We start from the raw sequence: 10,934 nt of genomic DNA, 5'->3' as shown, positions 1-10,934 counted from the left end.
AAAAAAAATACGTAAATTATATGAGAATTTAAGGTACAACTGCATGCAAAACACTTCTTGATCCCTATTCATCCTTGCTCCCATGTGTAATGTGTTGTGCATCAGGATGGTGGTGCCTAAGCTTAGTTTGCATGTTTTTAACTTTATAATATGCTCACGGTTTCTTCATCTTTTTTTCCTTTTTCATGTTTTCAGCTTTATCAAATAATCAAGCAAAGTAAGATGCCATGCACGTATATTTTTCCAGCTACTAGTGTTCAAGTAATATCAAGCTATAAAATCCCACCAGGTGAGTCGCCAATCCCCAACTCATCTCAAAGTTTCATCAATGGAGAAGGAAATAAACATCTTCAAATCCAAGTTAAACAATTTGAATGAAATGAAAGAGGTTTATGCCAAGCTTCTGGCAAACGACGCCCAGGGCTTGAAAAAGATTTACCAGAAAAACCCTGGAGCGTTGTTCGATCGAGTCACCGTGTGTAGGGACACCATATTTCACGTTGCGGCCTACAAAGGGAGCGATGGAATGCTCGAAATGCTGGTGAAATTGGTGCCCCACACGAGGAGACGTGAGCTGTTGAAGATGAAGAACATCTATGGCAACACGATTCTCCATGAAGTGGTCACCTCTGCCAACATCAAAGCGGCTGATTTGCTGATCGGCGAGCTGTTGTTCTGCGATGGACCGTCGAACCACGAGACCGATGTGCTCGAACGGGAGGCGATACTGGCGGATCGGAACAAGTTGGGGGAGACCCCGTTGTTCAGAGCAGCGGAATATGGGAACAAACTAATGGTGATGTATTTGGCGAGAGAGATTGAACGAGTGGGGAATATTCATAAGCATTACACCAGAGATGATGGAGTCTCCATTCTTCATATTGCAGTCGTCGGCCAACACTTTGGTACGTAAAGGATATCATCTACATTGTAGAGGGACTAAAACAATAATTACACCTTTTAACATTGTGTGTTTTTGCATTTCAGACACTGCTATTTGGTTTGTGGAAAAGGATCCAAAACTTGCAACCTACAAAGACAACAATGGGAAGACGAGCCTTCACCTCCTGGCTAGCATGACCACTGCTTTTAAGAGTTCTTCTTTTTCACCCACCATGTTCGAGAAGCTCGTCTATGATAGTAAGTATTTTTTTTTATGAAGGATATAGATTATACTTTTCAGATAAATATCAAGATTTACACTCACATAAAGTGAGACAATATTAACGTCTTTAATTATAAGATAAATTAGTAAATATATGTGCTAGTCCGTCTTTTAAATACTGCTTTGAGATTAATTGTAGCTCTTTGTCTTCTAATAAAAAACACTTTTATTACTGAGTTCAATGATATCTTTTGAGTGACTTTAGTGATTTTTTTTTTTTTTGAGGTTTTAAGTTTAAATAATTGTATTTATAAAATATGTATAATCAATAAATCAAAAAAATATTATGAATAAATATATCATATAATGATATTGTTTGTTTAAAGGCATTCCGAGAGAAGCGTGTTATGGCGATGGCATGGATAAACTTCCGGTAGCTCTGCGAAACAAAGATTTGGAACAGGCCGAGCCGAGTCAGTCGGTCCACTCCAAAGGTATTTAGGAAGATTATTCCGTAATGCTTAAATTAGATACAACTTCCTATCCTTAAATTTGATCATATTTTAGAGAATAATAATATCAATCGAATTTACATCATTTTATTATGATTTAAGAATGAATTGTACAATTAATTAATTCTTTACAAAATTTCTGACAGATTTTATATCATTCCATTATGTTACAGGTTTCAATTGGTGCGGCAGGCGCCTTGCTAAAGGTTAGAGATCAACTGTCCCCAGATCATATACTATATTTAGGATTAAACTAAGAAATCCCTAAACTTATCTTCTTCTTTGCTTTAAGCTCCTAAATTATTTTTGGGTCAAAAGAAGTTCTTAAACTATTATATAACAACTTTAAGTACTTAAATTATTTTTTGTCAAAATAAATTCCTAAATTATGACTCTTTTTTGCTTTAAGCTCCTTAACTATATTTTTTTTGTCAGAACAAGTATCTATTTTTTTGTGACATGTCAACATGTTATTAGCCGAAAAAATTAAATAAAAAATGGATAGACTTAAAATGATTAAATATAATAGTTTAAAAACTTGATTTGACCTAAAAATAATTTTGGGATTTAAAGCGAAAGGAGAACATAATTTAAGTAATTATCTTTACTTTACAAACATGATTCCAAGAATCTTTTTATTTTGCTATTTTTGCTTGTTATGTGTATTAAACTATTGAAAACAAAAAACTAAGAAAACGGTTGAGCCTGTATGTGTATATTCAAAAATATGTATATATAAAATTTATATTTTAAGAATATTAGTTTAATTTAATTTATAAATGCATATAAAATGTAGTAATATATAATTTTAATAGTATTAAGAGAATAAAATGATTTTTTTAAATATTTTAAAGGGACCAAATAAAATTTTGTAAAAACTGTAAGGGATTTAATAGTAAGTTTCTCAAAATTTGAGGGGCATGACAATCTCTAATCCTCGTGTAGTTCTTGATATGTGTGTGGTGTCATTTTCATATGTTGTTGTATTTATAGGATGGAAAATGCTTGATCGGATGTGGAAACAAAAGCAAATGCATTTATCAGCTGTTAAACTGACGAAGCTTTTGGTGCAAACCGATTTGTCTTGGTTCGAGTCTCATGAACCACAAGAGGATGATACAATTTGCTTGGAAAGAATGGAAGGTATAGAAGGGGTGATGGAAAGTCCGGTGACCGATAAAGAGAGGCGTTCGGAACCCGATACGCCATTGTTTATAGCGGCCAGCACGGGGATCGTTGAGATTGTGAAGGAGATACTCCGGCAATACCCTCAAGCAGTTGAGCACATCAACAAATCAGGACAAAACATATTGCATACCGTCACTTTACATCGTTCATACAAAGTGTATGAACACATTAAGTATCGAGAAGAGAAAAACAGGTTGGCTCGAGGGATCGACAAAAATGGTTGCACCATATTGCACCATGCTGCTGACACCAAATATTATCAGGGTGGAACCAAACCTAGCCCTGCTCTCAAATTGCAACACGAGTTGGAATGGTGCGAGGTAATTAGTTTGTCCCTTAACCAAAAGCAGCACGAAAATTTATGTTAGGAGGTATCTTCAGTGTTATTATGTCATGTTACAGGATGTGAAAAATCTGGTTCCTAAGCATTTCGAGCTGCACCGAAACAAGGACAACAAGACGGCATCTGAGTTGTTCAATGAAATGCACGAGGAGCAACTTAAATCGGCACAAGAGTGGGTGAAGAACACCTCTCAATCATGCTCTACAGTTGCTGTTCTCGTGGCCACCGTCGTCTTTGCCGCTGCGTTCGCCCCACCAGGCGGCTTCCACCAAGGTAACTAATCGAAACCTTTTCATCATTTCTCTTTGACATAATGATAAAGTAGTCTCAATGTTTCAATTTTCAGTTAAAATAACTCATTAGATGAAATCATTAGTTGATTGATAATTAATACATATTGTTGACATAACATTTTCACATGTTGCAGACAAGGGAGATCCAATTCTCCTCGACCGCAAAAAGCCTCTCTACTCGTTCTTCACCGTCATGGATGTGGCGGGCCTTGCAAGCTCCTTGACCTCGGTGGTGATCTTCCTCTCGATCCTCACTTCTTCACTCGAATTCAAAGATTTCAAATCAAAAATCCCTCGGAATCTCTCACTCGGATTCACTTTTCTATTCTTCTCCGTCACTTCGACGATGCTTACTTTCACGGCCACGATTCTTCTGCTCCTTCATTTCAAGAAAAAGTGGACTGCAAGTTTAACATACGCGGCTGCGTTCCTTCCCATCTGCATATTCGCATTGTTCCAGTTCCCTCTGTATTATGAGTACTCCATTGCAGCTGCGAAGAGCATTTTTGATTTCCTCAGGAAGAATATGCCTGGAAATTGGGAGTTTCTTCGGATTAAAGATGATTATTGATTTAAGAACCCAGAAGATTCGAATTCGAGAGGCTATGCATTAAATATTACTAGTGTTTTTATTTTTCCTGGATTTGTTTGTCTCATTAAGCCTTGATAATATTCACTAATGCCATGGGCAGAACTTTCTTCCATCGGTTCTTTGATAAATAATTCGAGGGTGGTGTTTGATAATGTATTATTAGTTTACTAAAATATGTTTGAGGTAGTTTTTCCTTTCTTTTTGCATATTTTATTTTATTTTTTTATGTTATTTTGTTTTATAATTTTTCAATCTCACATAAGAATAATATATATTTGTTTGTCTCGTTTATTTATTTCTTTTTTAGGGTTGAATTTGATATTATATATCTTTTCAATTTGTGTTTATTTTATTATTTTTTAATTTATGTTATAATTAGATAAAAACAAAAATAAAAGAATTAAAAAATATAATTAGATAATAGCAAATAAAATACAATCTTTTATAGCCTACAAGAGTGCTCAACCATTTTGAAATACTAGCATAAACATCACTTTTAGATCTCGTAGGAGCATTTTTTAAATTTTGCACTTACAAAGATATTTTAATAATGTGTACTCTGAATGACACTTCAATCATTAATGAGCTAAAACACCTTATTAATTTCAATTAATCCTATTATACAATTATTTCTTATTCTCATGTATTTTAAATGATAAAACAGTCTTTTCTCAATCTTCAGTATTGATACTATACAAGGGATATTGATACTTAATCTTATGATATTGATACTTTTAGATAATATCAATACTAAATTGACACATTAGAATTTTTAAATTTGCAGCCAATATTTGATATTGATATTGAATGAACAATACCGATACCTCAAATAAAAGTATCAATGCTCTTAGAGTAATTTACCCAAATTTCTACATCATATTCATATGATATCTGTGTCTAAAGAACAATATTACTATCAAAACTCAAAAATATCATTTTAGGCCCAGAAACCACCCTCAAATCTCCTATACACGCCATATTTAAGGGCATGCATCATTCGTAAAGTCTACGAGGATACTATAGATTCATTTACCATCAATTAAATATATGTTTAATAATCATATCCACAATTTGATCACTCTAATATACTCAACAACAATATAATACACACAACAAGACATCACATTTACGGTAGCCATTGATTTTACCCATAAATTATGCCCTTTTACATCAAATCTCATAGATCATTCTTTAATTTTGAAATATTTTTAAATTAAATCCACGGATATATTTTAGTACTATTTGAACCTTATATGTTGAAAATTACTTATAAATTTCATAAATTATATATTGTTAATCCTCTTTGAATTTGAATTTTATTTCTCAAATTAAATACATTTTCTAAACTTACACGTAGAACTCACGTTGAATTCTGATTTTTTTTCACTTCTAAGCCCATATTAAAAAAAAAATTCTGGTCGGGTAACTCTCGCCAAGGCAACCCTTCTTGATATCCCTAACTATTTCATGCAAACAGTAGAGATTCCTCGGGGTATTTGTAAGAAAATCGAGCAAATTGTTCGTCGCTTTATTTGGGGTGGGTACTGATCACCCGAATATGACGCTGGTTAATAGGAAATCTTGCTGCCAACCTTAGATTAATGGTGGGCTGGGCATTCGGCCTCTGTGGGTTCAAAATGAGGCTTTCCTGATCAAGTTGGCTATTCTCTCGTGACTAATCCTTCTGCTCTTGGGGTCCAGGTCCTTCGCTCTAAGAACAAAATTTCGGACCCCCAGCCTGATCAAATCCAGCCTACGAGATGCTCCTACGTGTTGAGATCCTTATATCGGGTTTGGAACCTTGTTCATGAGAACGTCTGTTGGTCTTTGGGGGATGGGCGTAGAACGAAATCCTGGACTGAGGCATGGATCCCTGGTTCGAATCATCTTATTGAATTCATTACTCCAAACTGTCATATTAATCTGCATGCTGTCGTTCGAGACTTTGTGGGTGTTGATGATAATTGGAATCTTCCGTTGTTGAGGCATTACCTGGACGATGAGGTTATCATGCTCATCTCGGCGATCCCTCCCCTCGGTGATGAGGCGGGTGAGGACAAGCCACGTGGTGTTGGGATTGCACGGGAGCCTGTTCCGTGAAGTCTGCCTCCATCGAGCTTCATAAGAGTGGTTGGGATGCTCGTAACCCATTATGGAACATTGCGTGGGGTTTTGATGGTCCTCAAAGGATCAGAAGTTTCATTTGGTTAGTCCTCCACCAGCGTTTAATGACGAACAGTGAGCGTTGCCGGAGAGGTATAGCGGTGGACCATCTTTCTCAGGTGTGTGCCACGGCGGAGGAGACCATTATTCATGTTCTCCGTGACTGCACCACTGCTCGAATGGTGTGGCAGGCCATTGTCCCAGACTCTTACAGGGATGTTTTCTTCTCCTCTCCACTTGTTGATAGGCTTAGAAATAATTTATCTCATAGTTCAGTTTTTGACAGGATTGACTATAGATGGAAGCACATTTTTAGGATTACAATTTGGAGACTTTGGAAACATGGAACTGCTTTGTTTTTCAGGGACAAGTCTGGTCTTCGCAGGAGATTATCCGCTCGACGCTGGCGTGGGCTAAGCTGCTTCGTAACTATCCTGGTCGTCCTGGCCTCGACAGGCTCAATCAAAGGTGCGCGTCGCAACAATGGAGGCCCCCTGACGTTGGAGTATTGAGAATAAATACTGATGGTTCGGTTAATTCCAGCACAAACGAAGCAGCTGGTGGTGGTCTCATTCTAGACAGTGAAGGAAGATGGATTACTGGCTTTGTTCGGAATATTGGTCGATGCTCCATCTTACATGCAAAGCTTTGGGCTATTATGGATGGTCGCTCTTTTTAAAATTGAAATATTTGGCAGATGAGATCGCAAAGCTGTTTCCGAATCAGTTCGGGCAACCCTCGGCGATGCTAGTGCCAAACGGAGTTGACAGTGTTGGAACACGTGCTAATGGAAGTAAAATGATTTATCTCTTTATTTGGAATGACAGATTACTTGCAGGAGCGCACGAAAGGTAGCATTTCGTATGGTTTTAGGGGAGGTCCTGCCGGGATAATGAAGTGCAAATACATAGAATTGAGTGCAGATACATGGAATTGAGTGCAGATTATATTTACCCCTACAGAAATCAGGTATCATTCACTGGTTTTTGCAGAAATTCAAATGTTAAGAAGTAAAAGCAACTAGCGAAAGAAACCAAATGACGCCTTAAGCAGTGCATACTTAAGTATCCAGTGTCTGGTAGCAACCGCTGCTGTTGGGGATTTTGATTGTTTTGGAATTTCTATATTATCATCTTGTAAACTGTTGGTGCGAGTGTATAGTAACATAGCTTCAGCTTAACTTGACTCTTGCTGATAAGGAAAATTTAATCAGTGTAAAAGATCATGGCATGACAATATGTCATGCCACCTACATCACAGGTTTGTTATGGCCAATATTAGCATAGCTATGTTTTCATATGTCTCACGCTGATAGATTTTAGCTTTGCGTCTATCCATTACAACATTTGTGCTGACCCTTAAAGCAGAGTTCCCAAGTCCTAACAATTGTGTTTCTTTATTTATTCTAACCAGGGCGGCTTCGATATGATATGTAGTGGGAGAGACAAGATTGAAACTCCTGAGCAGGTAACATTATTTCTGTTTTTCATTCTAGTTATTTAGTTTTACTAATGGTGGCTGACTTATGTGGGTACCATTTTCAGTTTAAGCAAGCTGAAGAAACAGCAGCGAAGCTTGATTTGGATGGGCTTGTTGTTATTGGTGGGGATGACTCAAACACAAATGCTTGCCTCCTTGCTGAAAACTTCAGGTACAGTTAGAGAAATTTTTAATTGTTGACATATAATGATATAATAGGCTGATAGCCTGATATATAGTTTACCTCATTACTTCACTTGTCCATTAGGGGTAAAAATTTGAAAACTCGAGTGATTGGATGCCCAAAAACTATCGATGGTGATTTGAAATGCAAAGAGGTTCCTGCAAGTTTTGGGTTTGATACTGCTTGCAAGGCAAGGCTATATTTGCGTTCGCATTTTATAATTCTAATTATAGTTTCTTTCTATCATTTTTGCAAGTTGTTCTTAGAGACCCTTTAGCTGTATATTTCACTGGTTAGTTAGGCACTCATGGTTGCTTATCTTCTTATAGATATATGCTGAAATGATTGGGAATGTAATGATTGATGCACGATCAACTGGAAAATATTACCACTGTAAGTGCTTAAAGCCTTCAAATAACATGAACCTGTTGAAAATGTTCATGCATGTCTCATGTGTGATTGACTACTTTTTGAGTAGTTGTGTTCATTCATACAAAAAAACACTTGAGTGTACTTTTCAAGATACGTTAGGGTAGACATTGCTTCTCTGTCTTTTGCTATCCTGTGATTATTTACGTTGGTAACACTGTTCAATTCATCTGTCTGTGTAGATGAGCGGCTCATGGGGCGTGCAGCGTCACACATTACTTTGTCACACATTACTTTGGAGTGTGCCTAACATTTTACTATTATTGGAGAAGAGGTATTTTATAAACTATTCTTATCTCTATGACAGTTTTTGTTGTTTGTGTGACCAAAAAATTTGAAGGTCTACAGTTCCATTGTTTTAGGACATTGTCTTTGTACGTTATCAAGTATATGTATCTATTTGTGTTTTGAGTTTTAGGTTTTCTAATGTTTAATTGAAGATAAATGGTTGGTAAAGGTTTGTATGGGGTATGTTACCCTTATTGGTTACATACTTGGATATGGGTTTGAGGGTATGATTCTTCAAAACAATAAAAAAATAAATAAAAATTCAGCATACCTATATCTGATGCACACACATTTCCATTATCACCACCTAGTCCAAGTAACAGGTCCTGAAGATACTTGGATAAAAACCTTTCCATACAGACTACATGGTTGATGTCATTTGCAAACAGGCTGAACTTGGTTACAACTATGGTGCTATTCTCATTCCTGAAGGTCTCATTGACTTCATTCCTAAGGTACTGTTCATCATCAGCTGATCTTTTTTTTATCAGATTATTTATTTCATTCTCATAATGACTTGTAGTTGGGAAATGTGATGCTTTGCTATTTGCAAACATTTGCATGTGTACTACTTGATTGATATGCATGCTTTTGTGTGCTTTCAGGTCCAGCAGCTTATTGCTGAACTAAATGAAATTCTGGCACATGACATTGTTGATGAAGATGGCCAGTGGAAAAGAAACTTACTGATCAGTCTGTAAAGCTTTTTGATTTCTTACCTCAAGCAATTCAAGAACAATTGATGCTTGAAAGGGATCCACATGGAAATGTTCAGGTATTTACCTTGTAATGATGTTCCTCTGCTTATCTTTGTTTGCGGAACTATTTCATGGTTTCCAAATTCACAATGTTAATATCTGTTCTTTTATACATTAGGTCGCCAAAATAGAAACAGCGAAAATGCTCATTCAAATGGTTTAAACAGAATTAGATAAGAGGAAGCAGGAACGTTCCTATAAAGCTGATTTTAAAGGACAGTCATATTTCTTGGGTACTAATCGCTTTCTGTCCAGAAATGTCTTTTCTTGTAGGTTTAAACCTTATTGCTGAGTGACTTGACCCATAAAGTGTGTTTGTTATTGGATCGACAACTTGGTTCATGTTGACTGACATCTTTTCCTATCTGATTTTATAATGTTCAGTGATGAAGGAAGATGCGGTTTGCCAACTAACTTTGATGCCTCATACTGCTATGCATTGGGCTATGGTGCTGGAGCTCTCCCCCACAGTGGGAAAACTGGATTGATATCATCGGTTTGTTTTCATCCCTTTCGCTGCCTTCTTGCCACCATCCAACCCTTTTACTTCTGCGTTGATATTGATATTCAATCGGCCATTTAAATTTAATGTTTAAATTGTTGTATTTTCTCATTTTGTAATGTCATCAGGTTGGAAATTTGTGTGTCCCTGTTGAAGAATGGACTGTTGGAGGGACTGCTCTTACATCAATGATGGACGTGGAGAGGAGACATGGTAGCGTTACTCTTCAGCCAATCACTTCAATCAACTGTCTTTAGAACTTTCATTTCTTATTTCCTTTGTTAATTTATCCTGGTGAAGAACACTTCTTAGAATGTACTTGACCCCTCATATCATGCATTTAGTTTTGTTTTGTAGGTTTACATTTTGTTCTGTTAATTTAGAATACACTCGACGAGTAAAATAAACCCTACAAAAAACAGAAGAACACTATTAGAATGCACTTTAGATTTTGTTCTATTAATTTTAGTATAGAGGGGCTTTTAACGAGTAAAATGTAATTCGGAACAAAAGCATACACCATACTATAGTGATGCCAACTTTCTCCTCTAAAACTAAACAACAGTTTCATATGCACGTATCTTTCGGTTGATTTCCTCTCAAATTTGAGCACAAGATTGACATTGAAATGATTTGCAGGTAAATTCAAGCCTGTTATCAAGAAGGCAATGGTAGAATTGGACGGTAAGATCTGCAGATTTCTTATTTTGCCGATGTTGTTTATGTACTCTATTCAAGATAATGATGCTACAAGGTATTTGTTATGACGAACTGCTACATTAGTCCCGGTTGGTGTTGAATTTTGTATACTTCGTGTCTATTTGTATAATTTGTCTTTAAGTTTGTCCACAATGTATTTTGGTATCAGGTCCTATTCAATTTGTTGGGCCATCTTCCAAAGCAGTTAACCACACTCTGCTCCTTGAACTCGGTGCTCAAGCTTAGAGGTATTGATTAAAAAAAACTGCTATGGTAGAAAGCTCAAATGTCTAGTGATAACAAGTCGAACTTAGTATTTTGTTTTTCGTGTTTCACTCTTGTTATTTTTTCCTTCGAGTTTTGAAACGATACTTTTTGAGGTTTTTGGACCCATAAATT

At 36.3% G+C, this 10,934-nt stretch overlaps 1 protein-coding gene and 1 pseudogene across 1 annotated transcript; both read left to right on the top strand.

Annotated features, from left to right (window-relative positions):
- Positions 1-252: 252 nt before the first annotated feature.
- On the top strand, positions 253-4,169 carry LOC120190205. The gene is made up of 7 exons (XM_039193318.1): positions 253-905; positions 988-1,140; positions 1,492-1,599; positions 1,791-1,823; positions 2,611-3,125; positions 3,208-3,421; positions 3,576-4,169. The coding sequence occupies exons 1-7, from the start codon at positions 329-331 to the stop codon at positions 4,010-4,012; spliced, it is 2,037 nt and encodes a 678-aa protein (XP_039049249.1). The 5' UTR covers positions 253-328; the 3' UTR covers positions 4,013-4,169.
- Positions 4,170-6,787: 2,618 nt separating this feature from the next.
- Positions 6,788-10,842, top strand: LOC120190195 (annotated as a pseudogene).
- Positions 10,843-10,934: the final 92 nt, after the last annotated feature.

This window comes from Hibiscus syriacus, unplaced genomic scaffold, assembly GCF_006381635.1.
Source record: "Hibiscus syriacus cultivar Baekdansim isolate YM2019G1 unplaced genomic scaffold, ASM638163v2 tig00004072_pilon, whole genome shotgun sequence".
Lineage (NCBI taxonomy): Eukaryota > Viridiplantae > Streptophyta > Magnoliopsida > Malvales > Malvaceae > Hibiscus > Hibiscus syriacus.
The sequence above is the reverse complement of the archived record's forward strand: the minus strand, read 5'-3'. Positions and strand labels throughout refer to the sequence as shown.

What these genes read in the sequence shown, in the direction of transcription:
- LOC120190205 (XM_039193318.1), top strand. Translation starts at nt 329, where the DNA reads ATGGAGAAGGAAATAAACATCTTCAAATCCAAGTTAAACAATTTGAAT. An exon ending in AGTCGTCGGCCAACACTTTG is followed by an intron (nt 906 to 987) that starts GTACGTAAAGGA and finishes TTTGCATTTCAG; the next exon opens with ACACTGCTATTTGGTTTGTG. An exon ending in CGAGAAGCTCGTCTATGATA is followed by an intron (nt 1,141 to 1,491) that starts GTAAGTATTTTT and finishes GTTTGTTTAAAG; the next exon opens with GCATTCCGAGAGAAGCGTGT.